The sequence below is a fragment of the Cucumis sativus genome, chromosome 1 (assembly GCF_000004075.3).
Source record: "Cucumis sativus cultivar 9930 chromosome 1, Cucumber_9930_V3, whole genome shotgun sequence".
NCBI lineage: Eukaryota > Viridiplantae > Streptophyta > Magnoliopsida > Cucurbitales > Cucurbitaceae > Cucumis > Cucumis sativus.
Window position 1 is genome coordinate 9,063,510 of NC_026655.2, and position 20,810 is coordinate 9,084,319.

The 20,810-nt window shown below is 30.7% G+C and overlaps 1 protein-coding gene and 1 long non-coding RNA gene across 4 annotated transcripts; one reads left to right on the top strand and one right to left on the bottom strand.

Annotated features, from left to right (window-relative positions):
- Positions 1–3,576: 3,576 nt before the first annotated feature.
- Positions 3,577–9,015, top strand: LOC101214235. Of its 3 annotated transcripts, none has more exons than XM_004139392.3 (5): positions 3,577–3,856; positions 4,730–6,342; positions 7,060–7,463; positions 7,575–7,635; positions 8,062–9,015. In XM_004139392.3, exons 2-5 carry the CDS (start codon positions 4,897–4,899, stop codon positions 8,593–8,595), a joined length of 2,445 nt encoding a protein of 814 aa, XP_004139440.2. In that variant the 5' UTR covers positions 3,577–3,856; positions 4,730–4,896; the 3' UTR covers positions 8,596–9,015. The 3 variants fall into 3 exon arrangements, with proteins under 3 accessions (XP_004139440.2, XP_031746021.1, XP_011653907.1); XM_031890161.1 differs by having other exon boundaries at positions 3,581–3,851; XM_011655605.2 differs by lacking the exon at positions 3,577–3,856 and adding an exon at positions 3,901–4,485.
- A 6,405-nt stretch (positions 9,016–15,420) lies between these two features.
- Positions 15,421–16,817, bottom strand: LOC116401755. The gene is made up of 2 exons (XR_004214113.1): positions 16,223–16,817; positions 15,421–15,622 (listed from the first exon to the last, which is right to left on the bottom strand). It is a non-coding gene; the product is annotated as an uncharacterized LOC116401755 (long non-coding RNA).
- Positions 16,818–20,810: the final 3,993 nt, after the last annotated feature.

Sequence of the window (20,810 nt, forward strand, 5' to 3'; positions counted from 1 at the left end):
TAAAATACTATTTAACATTCATTAATTTCTTTAATTTTTTATTCTCTGTTTTTTTCCTTGGGTTGCAGTATTTACTAATTTGTACTCACACAACAGTAGTCATACCTTAAAAACATTGATTAACATTGATTGCCATAATCTAAACTAAAGAAAATAGTGAAGCATTGAAGAAGGTATAAATAGTTTTGAAATGAAACAGCCCTGGGTTTTATAATATAAATAAATATGTATTTTGCATTTGAAGTTGAAGAGTAAAAGGTGGTGATGGTTGGGTGTATGGGAAATAGGGAATAGAGAGGTGTTTGGAAGCAAAAGATCTGACGGTCCAGATTGAATAAAAAAACCCGGTTTTGTGATTCCCAAAACAGTACGAGAGAGGTTTTGCAGGTGACGTAATCTCCAGTTCCATATTTAATCAATGAATTTATTTATTTTTGTAAAATTTTAGTTTTAATTACACACTCACTTCCTCCAATGCTCTTATTCATGTAGAAATAGGATCCCCTGAGATTATTATCCAATCACTTTCACTATCACTATCACTATCACTATCAACACATTTCTCTTTCATCCAATTTCAATTATTTTCTTTTTTTTCTTTCTTTAATTAACTTCATCATTATATGTTTAATCTACAAATTTAACCTTTTTTTTCTCTTTAAGTTTCTGACAACAATCTGGCTTTAAGTGTACTTACACAGTTTTAATTTGGATCATTTAATGGGTCATTTTCCTAAGTGTTCCAAAAGAAAACGTCCATCACCAACACTGACTTCAAAAGCTATACTTTCGTGGAAAAGGAAAATTATGTATGCTAAATTCTTTCATTTTTTTAACTAATTATACATGCATTCTTTGTTTTTTCCGCTATCTTTACCATTTTTTCTGCTTCATCCTCTCCGTGTTTGATCACTCAACATGGTGTTAATTCATACAATCATTTGGTTATTCAAGTATCATTTGAGCTATATGTTCATTTCGTTAATTAATTTAACTATACATTAATTATGATTACATATCATTTATTTCATTTTTTCTCATTATAATGTTTAGTTTAGCTAACCCTAACTATCATTAATTTGTAAATAATTTATATTTTGTAAAATTTTTACTAACTAGCCATCTTAATTTATGAGCTCTTAACTTGATCTTTGTAGACAAAAAAGTGTCGAACTAGAAGTGGACAAGTCACGTTTAATATAATACAAAATTATCATTTAAATTGGTTTTTCTAACTCATCAGCCTTTGATTTTATTGTGAAAAAGAAGCATAATGAAAATGAAATAACTAAATAAATTGATGTAAATTAAATGAAAAATATCTATATATATAAAAGGTGACATATATATATATATGGAGTACTAAATGCAATTAACAAGAGATTCAACATTCCATAAGTCAATGATTTTACAATATCCCAAATGTCTTCTGATCAGTCCAATTAAATCTTAAGCAAACCAATATCCATTTTTATCCTGCTAGACTTGAAAACATACTAAATATATTCAAAATATTAATTATATATAATAACATTTTTTTAAAAATAATTGAAAAATATAACAAAATAGGTCAAAATTATCTATTATGTTGCAAATATTTATCTAAATTACTGATAGTCTTTGCTATATATGCAACTTTTTTTAAATGTTGAAGTGTATTTAATTATTATTTCTAAAATTACTATCTATCTTTTTAAAAATGTTGACATGTATTTAATTATTATTTTTAAATTACTATCTATTATAGTTTTTCTTGTTTTACTAACTTACAATCTGTACTAATTAAGATCACGATAGTTTATGTTTGATTTAATTGTGAAGTTAAGTTATTTTGAAAATAATTATAATTAAAGTGTTTGATAATATTTAAAATAGATTTTGAAAGAAGGAAAAGTATAGTTTGCAGTAATTAATTTTATAAAAATCATTTTTTAAAAAATCATTTCAACTCAATTCAAACGATATAAATTAAGAATTGACTTTAGTCATATAATTAAGGTACACTCTAAATTACATATCTTTTAACCTAAGATTAAAAAACAAGGATGATATTTAATTCGAATGGTCAGTAGATTAAAATATATTAAACCATTGCATGGATGTAATAAAACAATCAATAATAGAACATTAAAATATATTAAACAATTGCATGGATGTAATAAAACAATCAATAATAGAACATTTAAACCTTCTTGTTTATTTTTTAAAATTTATGAAATTAATTTGTACCAAACATTTGAACTCCTATTGAATTTCAAACAACAAAATCATTTTTTTAAAAACTACTTTTTAAGTTTTTCAAATTTGGTTTTTACTGTGAAAACAACTATAAAATCTAAAGAAGAAAAAAAAATTCAAATGATTAACGGATGAGGCCTTAATGAAACCAAAATAATAATAATAATTAACTTTTACATACATCAATCCCTAAGAATTGCAAAGGACTTTTGCTACACATGTTCATGAAATTAGCAATAACTACAAAAATTGCAAGTAAAATTTACGACAAAACTGCAAGAAAAAGGTAAAAGAAAAATATAATACTTATATGGGTTGACATGACAATATATATTGTCTTTCACATCATCCACACAATCTTTAGCTTTGAAAACTCAACATTATCTTTCTTGCAATAACTATAACAAGAATTGTCTCAAGAAGCAGAAAAAAAAAAGACCAACACAAAAATTCATTTAAATCCCATTATGATTTGAGATTATTGCAAATCACAATGCTCTAAACTATCAAAACTTGCAAGGAATGAACCCTAGGAAAATTGTTAACATGCCTTTTTACAATTTTGTAACTATGGGCATGTTTCTACCGAATAATTTGATCCATATATACTTTAAATTTTGTATTGATCTTTCTCAACTACGTTCGTTCTTTGGTAAATCAAAATATTAAGAAAGAAAAATTATAGTAGACGACAATTTGAGTTTAGAGAGATTTGCAAACTTATCACACAACTTTTTCCATTTAACATATATAATAAAAAACAAGTCCATCACAAATAATACACTTGATATAATTGATACATACTTAAGGTTGAAAATGTAAAAATATTATATTTTGAATTGATTCAAATTACTGAAACAATAAAATTTTTAAATGTTTATGAAATAATTTAGACTATAGAAAATGAGTTGAGATTGAAATGGTATAAAATTATATAAAATACATTAGAATAAATTAAAAACAAAAAAGAAAAAAGTGATGAGATAAATTATGTTTTTTGAAAACCAAAAATGGATATAAAAACAACATATCCGAAACAAGAAAAAGAGGTGTTCAGAATTTGTAATTCGTGGGGATAAGAAAAATCCGAAACTTCACATGGAAGTGGCATTATAGTAAATTAGCATCCAAAGCAATGGCATTTGTTTTAACCGGCAAGAAGCCATGTTTAAGGACCGACCCTGCTTAATTTTTTAGGCGCGCTTATACGTATACTCATTGTCTCATAGTTCTATATTATATTATATTTTCGACGTTAAATTTAACGCCTCATTACCACACTTTTTGAAACGCCTCTCGAAAAACCGTTACCCGCCCTCATATCGTTAAAATCCTTGACGGCGATTTTTTTTTCTCTATTGCAATCATTGCTCTTCAAAACCTCCCTCTCACTCACCACTCCCCTACTTGTCCCCTAATTCCCCCGCCGGTATAACTCGCCGGACTTCCCCCCGCCCTCGCTACCTCCTTTCCTAGATCGTCACTAACTAACTCTTCAACTCACTTTCACCACTCTCTCTTCTCTTCGCCCTCGTTTTCATTAACCGCAGAACTAACAAGTTCAACAACAAGACGAAGGCGACAACTACTACTACGAAGAAGATCTGCTTTCCGTTAGGTTTTATTTTTTGTTTCTCTTTTAGTGTAATGAAGAAATGATTTATTGTTTTGGCTTTTGTTGTTCTTATTCTCTCTTGCGAAACGAGAGAAAGTAGTTGTGATTTTATTTATTTATTTTTTTTAATGTTTTCCGTCTGAATTATTGAAACGAAAGATGAGCATCTTTCTTTTTTACTTGAACTGTATTCGATTTGTTGCCGGATATACGATTTTTGATGCTGTTTGTGTATTCGCTTCCTCCACTGGCTCAGCACGTGGAGAAGGCATTTTCGTTCTGCATGTTTCGTTTGGAGATTTTAGGGTTTCAGTGAAGACTTGGAGAAGAAGGTTGAGTACGGATAGAGCATGCTAGAAGCTTAGGTTGAAGATAGAGTTTTACGTGATCATTATTATTGTTATTTTAATTTAAAATTTAAATAATTAGAGCGAGATTTGTATTTTTCCACAAGTGAAGGTTTTACCGACACTGTGTGGGATTTCGCACTGTTCATCTTGTGTTATGCATAATTATTGGCTAGTTATCACCGTCTTTAGAGGTAGACTTGTAGATTTAGCAGACTATGAGAGAGAGTAAGAGAGATATATTAGAGCTATCATATTGAAATTCAGATTCGAGACCAGTTTTACGTACGCTTCTCTCTCTCTCTCTCTCTCTCTCTCTTCTCTTCTCTCTCTCTAATTTGAGCTTTAATTGTTCTGTAATTCGAATTAGTTTTTCCAGGAGTTTCTTGTGATTTCATTCACCTCTACTATTCATGTTATGATTTGAATCTTTTTTTTCTTTTTTCTTTTCATGATTTTGAAGTTTTGAGGTTAATTCGATAAAGATATTACGAAGATGTAGTAATTATTGCATTTCGATGGTTTGCAGGTCTTAAACGTTACTTTTAATTTGCCTTCCCGGCTTTGATGGTAACTACGATATCGGTTTGTATGGTTAATCGGAATATGGTATATTAACATTGGGGGATTTGGGGTTGTGGATGCAATTTTATATGGTGTTATTGGAAGGGAGGGTATTAAAAAAATTTGGTGTGGATGGAACATAGTTATGGGTTTGAACAGCATGTTGCTCAACAAAGTCGGCGTGATAAGTTAAGAGTTCCGCAGAATTATTTGCGTGTCGGGGAAGTATCGAGAAATTCTGATGAACAATTGAGTTTTCATAACTCGGAGCATTTGGGGGTTGATTTGGATCTTGTTAGAATTCAAAGTTTTAACAAGGATGCGATTTTGCCTCATGATCACTTGTCTTTGTTACCTTCGGAAATGATAAATTTCTCAAGAGATTCGAACGTAAGGGATATGATGTTGCGTCAAGAACTGGAAGACCCGGCTCAATGCAGTAGACAAATTGTGACAGATAATAGTATTGATTATTGGAAAAGTTCTCATCCAAGCTGTGATTGGGTGGTGAACTGTGGAAGTAATTCTTTTGGAGGTGAATTGTTGAATCAGGAAGTAACTGATTCTACAGTGTATTCACTGAAGCCAACTTGCATTGGATTCCAAACCTCTTCCTCTTTTAACAATACATCCAACCAGACATTCAATCAGGATGGACAAAAACGAATAGGAGGAGAATTGCATTTGCCTCAAATTTACCAAAATACCCTTCAGGATGTTGTTACATCAGCCTCTATTCGAACTCAGGGTCTTGAAATGACATCCATTGTGCAGCATAATTTTACCGAGATCAACCAAACTGCTGCTTGTGAAGGCAGTGGGAACGAGCTTGCTCTTCTTCCGGTGTACAGGGATCAGCCAAATGTGTTGCCTTATGACAGTGCTGGTTCTTGGACTGATAGAACTTACTATAATTGCCGCAGCTGGATTGGTGAATTGGGGTCTATTGCTAGAAAAACCGATGAAGAGTTGAGGTCTTTGATGAGTGATTCCAATCCACAAGGTCTAGCCCTGTCATTGTCTTCGAATCCACCGTCTAAACTGCCCACCACACAGTTTGAAGAATCAGAGGAATTGCAGGAAAGTATAACCGTGTTAAAAAATTCACAAGAATCCAAAACAATCAAATCTGAGAGTTTGTGTAAATTACCAAAGCCAACATCTATTGGAACTAAAAATTATGGGAAATCTTTTCAAGATGTGATGGGAGTTCCTGTGAATCCATATAGAAACACAGGTCCTCTTGGCCCCTTTACTGGGTATGCAACTATTTTAAAGAGTTCAAAATTCTTAAAACCTGCCCAACTGCTGTTGGATGAATTTTGTGGCTCAAATGGTCATTATAGGTTTGTCCAACCCTGTGAGGTATTTGAGAAAACACCCGGGGAAGTTGGTGTCTCAACGGCTCTTAATGCATTTAGAAATGAGGTTGTTAAGGAAAGTAGTTCATGTGCAGATGCCTCTAAATTCTGCGGTTCAAATGAATCAAATGTTAGTGGAGTTGGAAGCATCTCTTCTGATTCTCATCAACCGGAGTATCAGCAAAAGAAAGCAAAACTTCTGTATATGCTTGAGGAGGTTCGATATGCATTACAATACTTAAATTATAACTTGTTCTATATGCTCCGCTTTTAGTTTTTGATCTAATTCATTTATTTCAGTTTCTTACTGCTTGTATTGTTGCTAAATGGCGAATTCCTGAAGTTTTCCATCAGACACAAAATTTTTAGCTGTGCAGTGCCAACTAAGTTTTAACTTTTGCCAATTTTCGTTGGCTACTTTGTCCGAGCTATTAGAAACCCATCCATTTAACTTCAAAAGGAGTATTAAGTCATTTTGTATGGAGTTATTCTCTGACCTTGTTGATTTTTTTAATATTAATTTTTCATACTAAATTAAAAATTCATATTTTTGTTTTGTGGAAGCAAGGATGAATTTCACAATATCTTCCTGTTGCTGTAGGACAAAAGAATTTAGAGACGTCTTTGTCACTTCTTTTTTGCTTTTTTAAAGCAAGGCGCATTCTGATTAAATTATGTCATAATTGGAGTCTTCTATCCTTTAAGAGCCCGAGAGTTGAATATATTGGCCGACATCTCCCTGTTATTTTCCACCCTTAAATTGGTATTATAACTTATTCAACTTTTTGGGTTCTAAACTGTAATATAATTTTGTATTCAACTCATCAACAAGTGTATAATAATTTTTTTCAGCAATTCCTTATTTCTAATCTATTTTTATTGCCTTTTTGACTACTAGTACAATCTATAATGTCTTTTCCGTCAATATCAAAAGGTTTGCAGAAGATACAAACAATATCATCAACAAATGCAAATGGTAGTGAATTCCTTCGAATCAGTAGCTGGTCTTAGTTCCGCAACGCCGTACATTTCCCTTGCGCTCAAGACAGTCTCAAGACACTTCCGGTCTCTAAAGAATGCCATCTCTGAACAACTGAAGTATCTGAGGAAGGTACTTGGTGAGGATTTGTCATCTCCTTCTGCTGGGACAAGCGGCAGCAAAGGCGATGCAAATTCAGCTAGGTTGAAATACATGGAACAGAGCTTCCAAAAGCAAAAATCTGGCATTGTCAATATTGGATTCCTCGAATCCCAAAATGCATGGAGGCCACAGAGAGGTTTGCCTGAACGTGCTGTAGCGATTCTTAGAGCATGGCTCTTCGAGCATTTTCTTCACCCGTAAGATGTCTCTTAGACTGACTACTCTACGTCGGGGCTGACTTGAGAAGTTCTTAACTTTCTAAGTACTTTGATTACGTATCTGTATTACCTTTTTTTTTCTTTTTTCAGATACCCCACAGACACAGATAAACACATGTTGGCCACTCAAACAGGCCTATCTCGAAACCAGGTATAGGGGTCAACTCTTGGTTATAATTTGTTAGTACTTTACGAATTAACTAATGTTAAAGGACTGCAATGAATATCATATTCTACTGATTTCTTATCTAATCAAGAATCTATTTGTGGGCCTATAACTCTTTACGACTTCTATTAATGTTTCTTGTCTTCTCGGTAAATTATTATTATTAGATTTCTTTTTGGTAGAAAGTGGTGTCGAAATTGGTTGTTGAACACAGTTTGTTTTGCAATTTCGTATCCTTGTACTTGCTTTGTGGTGTAAAAGTAGGACACCGGTGCTCTTCATATGTAATTTATCGGTACATGAGATTAGAACTTGTAGCTCATTACACCATGTGGTTATTGTATGAATATGTTATATCTTTTTTTCATGATGTCGGTTGGATGATGACTACAATGTGACCACATAATTCAGGTGTCGAATTGGTTCATAAATGCTCGAGTGCGGGTGTGGAAGCCAATGGTTGAAGAGATACACATGCTAGAAACCAAGGGCATGGAAGAAACGAACAACAAAAGCCATGGTACGAGAGATGGAAGTTCTACATTAGAAAACACAGCCGGTTGGACCAGTAACGAACACCAGCCTCTAAAAAACCAGGGTGTTGCAAATGAAATGTCTACTCATCATTTGCAGTGCTTTGGGGTAGATTCCACTAGTGGCGACCAAAATGGACTCGGCAGCAGCGCCCAACCATGGGATCAAGGCAAACAATCAAAATTGAACAATGGGATTCAGTCCAACATGGAAAGGGAACTGACGGGGTTCATGCCATATCAGGCCAGTGCATCCGAGGTTGGAGGACTTGGTGCTGTCTCTCTAACATTAGGCCTTCGCCACAGAGTCGAGAGTGCACACCATCAACAGCAACGGCATCAATTACAGCAACAAGATGACCAACTAATTCGCCACTATGGAAGCGAAATGATCCATGATTTTGTGGGGTAATTTGGCTCACCAACCAACTTTACATGATAAAAAGCAGAAGAAAAGGAGTAATCATTCACAAGCATGGAATTGATCGACGAAACCATAGTTTAACATATTCGTATTGATCCAGACTAACAATCAGCCCACGAATCTCCGTTGGTTTCAAGAATGGAAAACTGGGCTATCACTATTTAAGAGAGAAGAGACAGAAGTTATAATATTTGATTGGTGGGAAGGCAGGGACAAGATGTAGGAAAGTTAGAGTTGTCGGTAGGTTGTTTAAAAATACCGTTGGGTATTTAGTTGAACAATGGAAAACTACGAAACTGTAGAATAGTTGGATTATTCTTAAATGAAAATTTATTTTTCTTGTGAACATCATATTGTAGTTATGAAAGTTTTTAAGGGATAGATTAACATCAGTGCCTTGCCGGATAAGTTACGTTGAGTAGACTGACGAGCCATTGGTATAATCTCTCCATATTTCAGGTATTTCATTTAACACTCTTTGTCAGAATTATTAATGATGATTATATATATATATATATATATATATATATTTCTGTGAAGGGATAGATTAAATCGAACAGATGAAGAAACGTGTTATTGAGTAGGGTTGAATTTTCGACAATGAGGAGAGACGCAATGGTGATAACTTGGGGGGCTATAATGAATATATTCTCTTCAGCTTTTGTGTGTAAGTCTCTGCTTTGTTGTACTTTTTTCCATCTTTTCCAATGCTACTCTGCCTGTGCCGAAATGACTGTATTGAAACCCTATGTTTTAAGAATAATTTTTGTACTTTCAAACTGTTACTGGATTTTACTGGGCATTGTAACTCTACTGTTTCTCTGATTATATGCTTCCAATTTTCTTTTTCTTTTCTTTTAGTTTTTTTCTGCCATGCCCACTGTTCAACCATCAACTAGCTTGCTGGAAACCCCATTATAATGTAATTAAATTAGATACTTGTTGTAAACACAAGAATCAAAATGTGAATGAAACACAAAGTAGGGTTTAACTTCAACTTTTTTAGAATAGAAATAAATATATTTAACAACTTCATGTGTCCTAACCAACCATTTAGTTTTTCTTAATATATTTTTTAAGGATATCCCATATTTTGCCTATAGATCTCTTTGTTTTGTTATTTTTACTCTAACTTTTCAATTCTTTTGGGGGAGATTTGAACAAGTATTCAGTTGTTTTTTAATACTTATTTGTTTGTGCAGATACTAAGATATGTTATTGAGTATTGGAGGAGTAGGAATTATAGAGAAATTTTAATGGGTAGAAAATATGTGTGTTTGGATCTGGAATATATAGACATGAAGCTTTTTTTGTTCATTTGCCTTATTACTAGTTAGGAAACACTTACAATCCACATGGGATCTTGTAGTTACTACTTTCATTGGAGTAAAGTATATATATACTCTCTAAATTTTGATTAAAAAATATAACCTCAAGTATTTATTTTGTTTTTTTTTTACACTTTACACGTCACATATATATTGAAGGAATCAATGTACCAATTTGATGCCATAAAAACCTCAAATTTAAATATATAGATGCATCCAAGTGGTATATATTATATCGTATCTCAAAGAGTCACATCTTGCTAACATCGATTCATGCTATTGTGAACTAAAAATTAGAACATCCATTGTATTTATATAAATTTATTGTGAACTAAAAATTAGATAGTCAAAATCTATTGTTCCTTGTAAACAAAAAAATACATTGAAAAAGGCTTAACAAAGAATAGGAAATTTATGAAAAATGTAACGGCAAAATAGGTCTGTTAAGATTCATGTCATATAGCTTCCTTAATTATATCAACTTACTCTCGCCACGTGTCTCAGACGAGTGAAATTTTCTATTCTCAAGAGAGTTATTTTTAAAAGAAAATAAGAATCGTCACCAATATTTTTTAGTGTGTAATTGAATTAAAAAATAAAGTAAACAATTTAAAAAATAATGGTCTGCCAAAAATAGGGTTGAGTTTGTGAGTAATTTGTGTGTGAGAAAAGTATTAACACTTCACGACACCAATTTAGAAAAATGGTGGCCAAATTTAAAATGTTAAATTAAAAAATATTTTTTAATTTATTTTAAAACTAATGTCTTATTTTACTCCTCACTACCCCAATATTTAAAGCAATAATCTCATAAAATAACTAGAATAATATTCAATTAATCAGACTATATATTGAGAAAAGTTTCTCCGCTTAAGAAAATAAAAATTTATTACAATTGACTAGTCTTCGAATAATTTTTTTAAATATTGATTAAATTCATTTTTTCTTGAGATCAAATCTCGGACTCCCAAAGATATTGATTTTCCACCTTAAGAATTCTAAGAAATCGGACTCCTATATTTCCTAAATTCCATTGTAGGAATTTTTTTTAGCGAAATATAAGTGAATTATTAAAAAAAGTTGACGAGGTAAAACTTATGAAATATAGATTTATATTTTAAACTTTTTTAAAAAAATTAAAAAGGATAGTTTTAAAGTAAAAATTTCTAAACGGTTAAAAAAGGAAATTTAAGAAAGATTTTCAAAACTTGGTCCATAGAAAATAATGGTCAATGAAATCAAATATATTATACAACGAATTAAGCAAGTAAGATAGAATTTTATTTTTAAAAAAATATTGAAAATCTATAAAGAATTGATTCTCTCACATAAAAAATTTAGAAATAACGAACTTCCTTTCTAATTCCATAAGTTAAAATAAATAGAAACAATGGACAAAAAAGAATATATCAAGTAAATAATAATATAAAAAAAGGAAAGAAGAAAGAAAAAGAAAAAGAAATTAAAAAAAAAAAGAAAAAGATTTTTTAAAATAGAGGTGTGGTGACAGGTTGTTCCCGCCACTCATAATCATAATATAATATAAAAAAGTAATGACAAACAAGAATTAATAATATATATATATATAAAAGTAATTGTAATAATAATAATAAAAAAGTTCAGAAAGAGGAAAACAGAAGTAAAAGGAACATAAATATAAAAAAATGTTAATAACCAATAATAGATATATTAATAATAAGTAAAATAAGACATAAAAAACTTAAATATAAGTGGGTGAACTTCTTATTTTTTTTTTATATATTTTCATTGTGAAAAAAATAAAGATCAAGGTTTAAAAAAAAGTCTTTATGTTCTTTTTTTTCTATTTTTTAGGGAGAAGAAAAAAGACTAACAACTCTTTGTTTAAGAAACTTTTTTTTTCCAAGAATTCTTTGTTTAAGAAACTCTTCTTCTTTCCTAATGACAATGGTTCCTATTTATAGATCGAGAGTGTACCACAAATTAGAAAAAAGTAATAAGAATAAAATCAAAATTTGATATTATATTAATAAAACAAATTTTCATTATAACAAATTTTCATTTTTCTAAAATAAATTAAATGAGATATTTTGAGATTTGATGAAAAATAAATTAATACAACAAATCAAATGAGTATTAAAATACTTTATTTAAAATTATTTTCTTTTTTTTAAATGATTTAAATAAGTCAAAATTGATATTAGAAGATTTTATTTAAAACAAATTCATTTATTTTTTTTCTAAAATAGTACAAATAACATAAATGTGTTATTCTTAAAATAATAAAAATGAGATATTATGAGATATTATTACTAATATTATTTTTTTTAAAAATACTGGTAGGATAAAAATAGGTGAGGTATGAGTTAATTTTATTTGTAATATCAATAAATATAATATTCAATTGATATTTCAATTTTACAATAGTTGTAATTCAAAAACAAACATTTCAAGTTGAGTATAATGTTGGTGTATTGTTAGTATATCATTGTTTTAAAATACATTCGTTCCATTACATATATTGCAAATAACCACTAGTTCAAAATTATGTTCTAAATGTAACGTTAGTTAGTGTGTCATACACTCAACATATGTACTAACAAGATTAATCTAATTATAGGTTGTTAGTGAATTTAATTAGGTTAAAAGTCACTTTTGGTTTGAACTTTAATGACAAACAATTTAGTTACCATACTTTACTGTTTGTAACGAATTTATCTTTTATGTGAAAGTTATTTTTTCAGATTTTGTTAAAATTTCTAGCACATCTCTATTGATAAATTGATCATAAATCAAATTGTTTATAGGTTGTGTGAGTTTGCTTAAACCACGTAGTTGGGAGTGTTGAGTTTGTTTCAACATTCAACTTAGGGTACAATGAATATATACGTCCATCCCAGAAGTTTGGACGAGTCTAGGCTAATAAGGTTTTGGTGTGTGACACCTTGAGAGGGCTCATTAACAAATGGACGCCTAAAGAGAGAAAATGGTTTTGAAATTTGGTTTCTATGCGTTATAAAATGATTTCCAAAACTATTTTTTTAAAACCTATCATTCACTATGAATTAGACTTATGTTCAAATATTTTTGTCTAAATATCGAAGAGTTTCAAGCGTCCAAGGAGTTGTTATTTCCTTTTCGCATAGCGTTTTTAGCTTCATCACGTTACCTTAGCTTGTGTGTAAATTTAGTTTGTTATAAAGAACTTAAGTTAACTCGTAATTATAAAATATTTGTTAATAAATAAAGATAAGTTTGATTGTAATGCTATGTTTTCATTGCTTAGAATAGATAAGATGCACATTCGTTAAGTTTGTAATTTGAACGCATAACAAACATTAAGGAGTTAAAGTTTCATTTAGTAGTCGATTCTCACCCCAACCAAGGATGTTGACATTTCTTTTACCTAAGTCGCATCTCGTTTTGGATTTATGAGAGTAAATTCTGGGAGGAACAGTGACAAATCACTTAATTTACAGGTAACCATTGTATTTATAATACGAAAGCGAATTAGAAAGCCCAAGTTAACGAAGATGTAAATAATTCAAACCTAAAAATAGTGAATTAGAGTATTTATACCCTAGAAATTGACATGGATTTTAAAGGTTAGTAAATATATTATTTTAAAAATTAAAGTTTGATTTAAATTATTGACACAAAAGAAAAGCTTGTAAAGGCCACATGGGCCACAAGCAAATGTGTTGTGACTTCTACTTTTGCATTTTGGTACCTACATTCCTAGCAATTGGAAGCTAATGTGATCACCTTTACCTTTTTATAGTGCTAATTGATATCACCACATTATAGGCTCATTAATTTATTCACTACTAATCATTAAGATTACACTTCTTCTTCATCCTTTAATAAAAGTTTGAGGGCACTCATAAATCCCATTCACCCTATGAATATTATTGTGTCCCTATAAAAACTAATATTTTTATTTACAATGTCTTTTTTTTAGTTTGATTTGTTTATAAATAACCCTAATTTCTTGGTTTTTAGTATTTCATTTATTGTGGCTAATATTAGTCATAAATTCTGAGGGGTAATGTAAGATAGCTTTTCTAATCTAAATCTAAATTTTATTATATTTGTAAATATTTTTTTATTTCCCTATATTTACTCATACTCAATAAAGAATGGTTATTATTGCAATCTTTGTAGGGCTTGTTTTCAACCACACGAGGGCTGCACTTCTAATTTATTGGTTAACTTACTTTATTTTTCTGAAGTTTACTTATGAAGAGATCATAGCTTATTAAAATATGTAGTTTAAGAGTTTAAAAATAAAATCAATTTACTATTTGATTGTTGATTTTTTTTGTTTGAATATTTTGCTAGTCTACTTACGAGAAATATTTGAAATTATAGGTAAACTTTTTTTTTTTTTGTTGTTGAAATCATTCCTTAAAAATAGATACAAAATAAAGTGTTTAGAGGTAGAAGTAGTATTAAAAATTAAATGGCCACCATACTATACGGGTAAATAATAAAATCAACCAAATTAAGAAACTATAATTGCAATTATGATGTTTGAACATAGCACACGATCTGTTAAAAAGCACCCAAATAAAATTCCAAAAAGTACAGACAAATGGGACGTTTGGGGAGTGGACGTTTGTTCGTCGTGTAACCATAAAATAGCTAACAAGACGAGGTTGAAATGTCTAGAAACAGTCTCACCAGATCGTACAAATTCCCTTTGTATTATTCAATCGTACAAAGATAGATTGCAAGACTACAAATAAAAAAAACATGTTTATTCTACTTGGACATTTGCTTATAATATTTACTATGAGAATTTATTAGTAAAGTTATAAATTTAGTAGTAATATATTCTAATTTAGTCAAATTTCCTAAACACTCTATAGTTTGTATGTTATTCACGCTTTTTATACCAAATTATAATAGGCTAAGACTAAGAAAGTCTGTGTAATCAAAGTAAGTTTGTATAGTTGATCTAAAGATTACATTGTCTAAACCTATGAATTATCCTTTTAAAAAGATCCTAAATGGACTCTATAATGAGTGATAAGAACGTTTTTGAAGTTTTCTGAATAAAAAGCTTATGTAATTAATCATTGTTGAAAAAATTAGTTTGTGTGTTACACTTTTGAATGGCAATTTTATTTCAAAAAGTTAATTTTAAATTTATCACATAGTCTAATGGTTCAAATTTGGAAGTAAATTATTGAATTGAAAGTGTTATTCTCATTTTCAAATCTTTGAAAAACACCCCTAGAATGCATTACAAATTATTTTTAACCTTTGTTTTTCTAACAACCATATTCTCAATTCATTACTTTTCTCCAAGGATTTTCACATTTATTATTTGTAACTTACTATTATCTACAAAAAAAACTGTGCAATACTAATCAAAATGTTTTCCTAGCTTAATTCTACATAGTTGATATACCTAAGAAATACTTTGAAATGAAATTGAAAAGTCAAATTTTCTATAGTGTACATGGAATAAAGTATTGCATATTAGTAATGTATTTATAAGTGAATGATAAGATAATGCTAGAATATATTAAATAAAAAAATAGCAAGTCCACATACAATGTTCGGAACAATGATCGTTTGTGAAAATATTACTAACTATTACAATATAGTAAAATAAATATGATTCAAACATATAAAATAAAAGTTTCAATACAAAAGGAACCCTAGTACCTCAGTTGATAGTAATTTTGAACTCGAGCGACCTGAAGAGATGAATAACAAAAATAAATGTAAATGAATCCTAGTTGGATAGAAACAAGAAAAGAAAAGTTGAGATGACATACCCACAACAAAGACCGGAATTAACCCTCACAATTGCATAAAACTATAAAACCCTGAAGGACCAACTAAAGAGCCAGCAAGTAAAAAAGTAGGAAAAAAAAATAGCCTAAGAGGATTGAAATTCGTCCTATAAATTGACCTTGAATTTCATGTATGACAAGATGTCTTCAAACACTCAATGCAAAGAAAGCAGCAACAAAATACCATGAAAAGAAGATTTTTTTTTTTAAATGCATTTGAATGGAAGTGGTGACCGATCAAGGATTCAAAGAAATAACATAGACAACTTCAAAGATTAGCTTGATCGAACCTAGTGCAAAAAAAAAGAAGAAAAAGATAGTAACATATTTTATTTTCTTTTAAAACTAACATTGAAGTGGAAGCAGTAATAAGCACAACAACAGTAACTGAAAATGTAATAAATACAATTCTAACATGCAAGTAAAAATTGTGTTGTATAAGATGAACTGAACATGGACATCGATTTAAGCAACCATGTGAATGAAGAATGGTAAACATACCAAAGTGTAAAAAGGTTGTATGTGCAGAAAGAGCAAGGATGAAATGAAATGAGAAAATGGAATAACATATTTATAACAGAGGGAATGAGAGTATTTAATGTTGTAATGAAGATTTGGAGCAGTAAAGAGCCAACAATATCCCAAGAGGAATAAGGGATATGCCCATATCGGAAGCAAAGAAGGAATTGACCCATATCACAAGCAAAAATGGCAGTCAAAAGAAAGACCTAATAGCATAAGTACATAATAGGAGGAGACCTAATAACATAAGTACACAATAGGAGGAGACAAGTCTGTGTAAAATATGACCCATAAGTACACAATAGGTTTTGAAATATGGACTGAACAAGGATTTTGAGCAAAGGAAACCAAGTAACACATTATTTTTTCATGAGCCTAAACAATATTATAAGGAAACGAAAAAAACATAAAATAAACAAGGATTGAAGCAACATGATAAAAAAATTATGAGCAAAGTAGTAATAATTATCATAACAGAAACATGCCGAAAGGAAAAAGAAATGAGATTATGGAAAAAAAGCATTTCACTCAAATAATCCTAGCATACTCAGCAAATATAAAAAAATGGTGAGAACAGAGGAAAATAAATTAAGCCACCATAAAGAGAGGAAAATAAATTAAGTCAACATAAAAAGAGGAAAATAAATTAAGCCATCACAAACATAGAAACATAAATTAAGTTAGCATAAACATAAAGAATAAATTAAGCCAGCATAAACAGAGGAAAATAAATTAAATTAAGTCAGCAAAAACGGAACAAATCACAGAAGACAATGTAGAAAAAATATGTTAAAAATTAACACACAAGTATGAAAAACAATGTAACAAATATAAGATTTCGACCTCATCATCGACTATAAGGATTTTGAATCATGGGGTAGTGCGCCTTGTAGATGTCCCACATGATCACCACCTGTTGTGCATTCTTTGGGAGCACTAGATTGATAGGTGTATCCTTTGGAGACATTAGATTGATTATGTGCATCCTACGACATCACGAGAATGTTATGATGTAGGGTATCTGCCAATAGAAAGTTAATAGTTTTTCACCCCTAACGGGACCAACAATGGGTCTCTTACTGGATATATTTATATTCATCTTTTATGTTTTACTTTTCAGGCAAAGGTGATATGAGAGGTTGATCGACAAGGAACAAGAAGGACATGTGATCGACATAGGGGAATTTACTTTCAAAATTGCTTTCGTTTAGTGTTTTTACTGTTTTCCAGTTTTTGAGGATTTAAAATGAGTTTCATGTTTAGGATGGTTTGTTTTTAAGTAATTTATAAACGATACTTTAGAAAATTTATTTTGATTAAAATATGGCTCGAATGAAGTTCTTTGATAACGATTGTTTCAAACAAATTCTATCGTATTTCGTGTAAATCAAAGTATTTTTGTTTAAAATAATAACTTCGACTTAATTTGAAAAGTTGGATCGATACAAAAATATAACATTGATTTTTCAATTGTATATTATAACGACCTAACTTCTTATACTAAGCTGAGATCATCACAATTAAAATAAATAACTTTTTCATATAGAGGGAAAAGAGAAAAACTAAATTCTGAAATAAAAAAATAAAAAAATAAAAATAAAAATTATGTAAATATGAAAGACGGAAGTAATATAATTCCCCTATGACAAGTCACATACTCTTCTTGTCATTTGTCAGGTTTCCTCTACCTCTATCTTTGCCAGAAAATTTGAACATAGAAAAGAGTGAGTATATAAACATATACTTAGTAAGGGACCCACTACTAGTCCCGCTACGTGTTTGTTAATTTTTCATTAGGATCTCGTGAGAAGGTACCCAAAACTATCATGTGTCCAATGAAACACATGCAATCTAGTGATCTCGAAGGACACCAGACATGTACAACCCTAATTGCCAAATTTAACGGGACATCACTGTCCATACCATGTAGCAATATCTTAAATATCATAAACATAACATGAATATCAATCATAAAATTATTAATCATGTGATTAATATATCATACATCATAAACATATCAGTGAGCAACTATATCACAATATGCATCTTAGCTACATCAATGCATAACAGAAATTAAATGCACGCAAGCCCTTTAATTTCATTTTCATTTGAGGTCTAGTAGTACAATCTCTTACCTCGAGATTAACTACCAGTCCTTGGTTGATAGTCAAAATTAAACAAACAAAATTAAATCAATAATTTTGTCAACCAGTCATCGAATTATTTATCATATGTTTCCAAACTTAATTAAAACCGAGGTTGAATCCAATTCAATCTTGGTTGAAAGAAATTCCACAATTGCAAAAAGTTCGTCAACAACCTTAAAAAAATAAACTAGTCTTTAAATCCAAAAATTAATTTACTTAGCACAAAAATTCATATTTGATGGGCATACCAAAAAGCCAATCAAAACACACTAAGAAAAACAATACAAAATGGCTCAACTGGCTTAAAAGATGGGGAAATTTAGCTTGCAGCTCGGCTAAAGAAGGTGGGTCCAAGGAGAGCTCGACTCGAATGGTAAATGCGCACAACTTGATTACGTTCTTCGACAAGGACTGGATGGAGCTTTAATAGAGGAGACTTGCGGCTTGACAGAAAGTGAAGATAAATCAAATGTGAGGCCCTAATTCGAAAAAGGAACGCTTGTGGTGAATGACTCTTATTGGAAGGTTGTTGCGGATAAGTGTCAAGACATCCCAAAAGAAATGGTGCAAAAAGAGATTAGGTGATGGAAAGAGAAAGGCGTAAGCCAAAAGATTTTATCGTGTGAAGGTAAGCAACGTGATGGGGAAGAATAGTAAGGAAGGTATTGCGTTAAGCACCAAGAGCTAGGCGTTTGATAGGATACTGTGAGAAGGAGTATCTGAACCAAGAGATTAAAGTGAAGAAGTATGTCTTTTTAAAGTGACTTGATAACTCACCGTGGGAAAGGAAATGACAATGACTTTTTGAGAAGAGAAAAGGACAGTCAAACAATTTAGAGTTTGGCTTCCCAAAGAGATAGGGTGCACATCTCAAAGGGAAAGTTAAATCGTTGTTGATGGATAGAGTACGTATTGAGTTTAGGTTCATGGCATAGTACGACGTGATAGAAAGGTAACACATGTAAGGCATGGAAGCAACCCTTAGAGGTGAAAGACTTCTATAAATAGGGCCGGAAGCCAAAAGAAAAGAAAAAGTGTTTTGCCTAAAAAGTAATAGATTTTTTATGAAAGTGAGAGGAAAAAGTTCAGAACGTTGAAGCAACGGTTCCTTACTAATCTATGATAATTTTTGCTAAGAGTAGGAGGTGAGCTGACTGCTCTTTTATTGAATTCGCGTGGTTGTGAGTTGTGATGTATTCGTAAGGCTGAATGCTAGTGAAGATCCCAGGTAACTCACGTGATATTGATGAGTGCGAATCCCAAGTCTAGGTGAGGGGAGAGTCCCAGGTCTCAAAGTTGAACCGTTGTTCATTAGAGGAGCACTGATATTTAAAGACTAGAAGTTACCTAGAAGTAAAATGATAATTTGACCCAGCTAGTGTTATGAACACTCGCGAAGGACTAACTTATTGTTATTGGTCTATATCTGTGGACACAAAAATATATCTACAGTGAGAATAGTTCAACTGAGTCTTTAGTAGAGTGTACACACAGTTAACGAATATTGATTAATGTGGTTAATGAATTTAGCCAATTAATTTCATATCGTTGTAGCTTCTGATATGTAGGTCCATTAGGTTCACTTCCTAGCTCGTAAAGGATAATGACATTTATTTCTATTGGTTGTAATTTGAAATGTTTATATCTTAATTAAACTTTACTATATAGATATGATTTTAGATATGATTCAAAATTAATTTATGAGAGATAAAATATTTGAATGAGTTCAAATATTAGTTTAATGTGAATTATATTCATATTAAAACTATAGGTTAAAATTTAATATGTATATGATACACACTAAAACTATAGCTTATGAGAGAAATTTATATTTGAATATGATTCAAATTTAGATTGAACTAAATATCTAGATTTAATTTAGTAATTAACTAACTAGAGAATTAATTAATAAGAAGTCTCCTAATTGCATAAAGAGGTGAGTTCTCTCCCTGTACATTGCAGATGATCAATAACAAGTCCTTGATATATGTTATAATAATAAGAGGTACATGGAAGAGATACATAATATGTACGATCTACCTATTGTATCTCCACTAGTTCATAGGGGACGTGTCTGAGTGAAAGAAGCTGAACTCGATAAAGTTTACCATAATGTGGAAGAAGTGCCTCACATGACAGAAACTGGTTATGGTAGCCCGATGATGATGATGCAAACATTTGAAACAGGATATGGTGATTCTGAAGTCGGTACATGATATTATGATTAAGAAATCGGTACATTGTCTTCATACATGAATGCCGATCCATCAACTTCTTACATGCATGGCACATACATGGCTATTGAGAACTTAACGAATATTTATACTATGAAGCACCTATAGAGATATCAGATCGACATAGTACCAACAAAAATTAGACAACCAAGAGGAGCCAGAACAACATAGATTTCAGAGTCGACG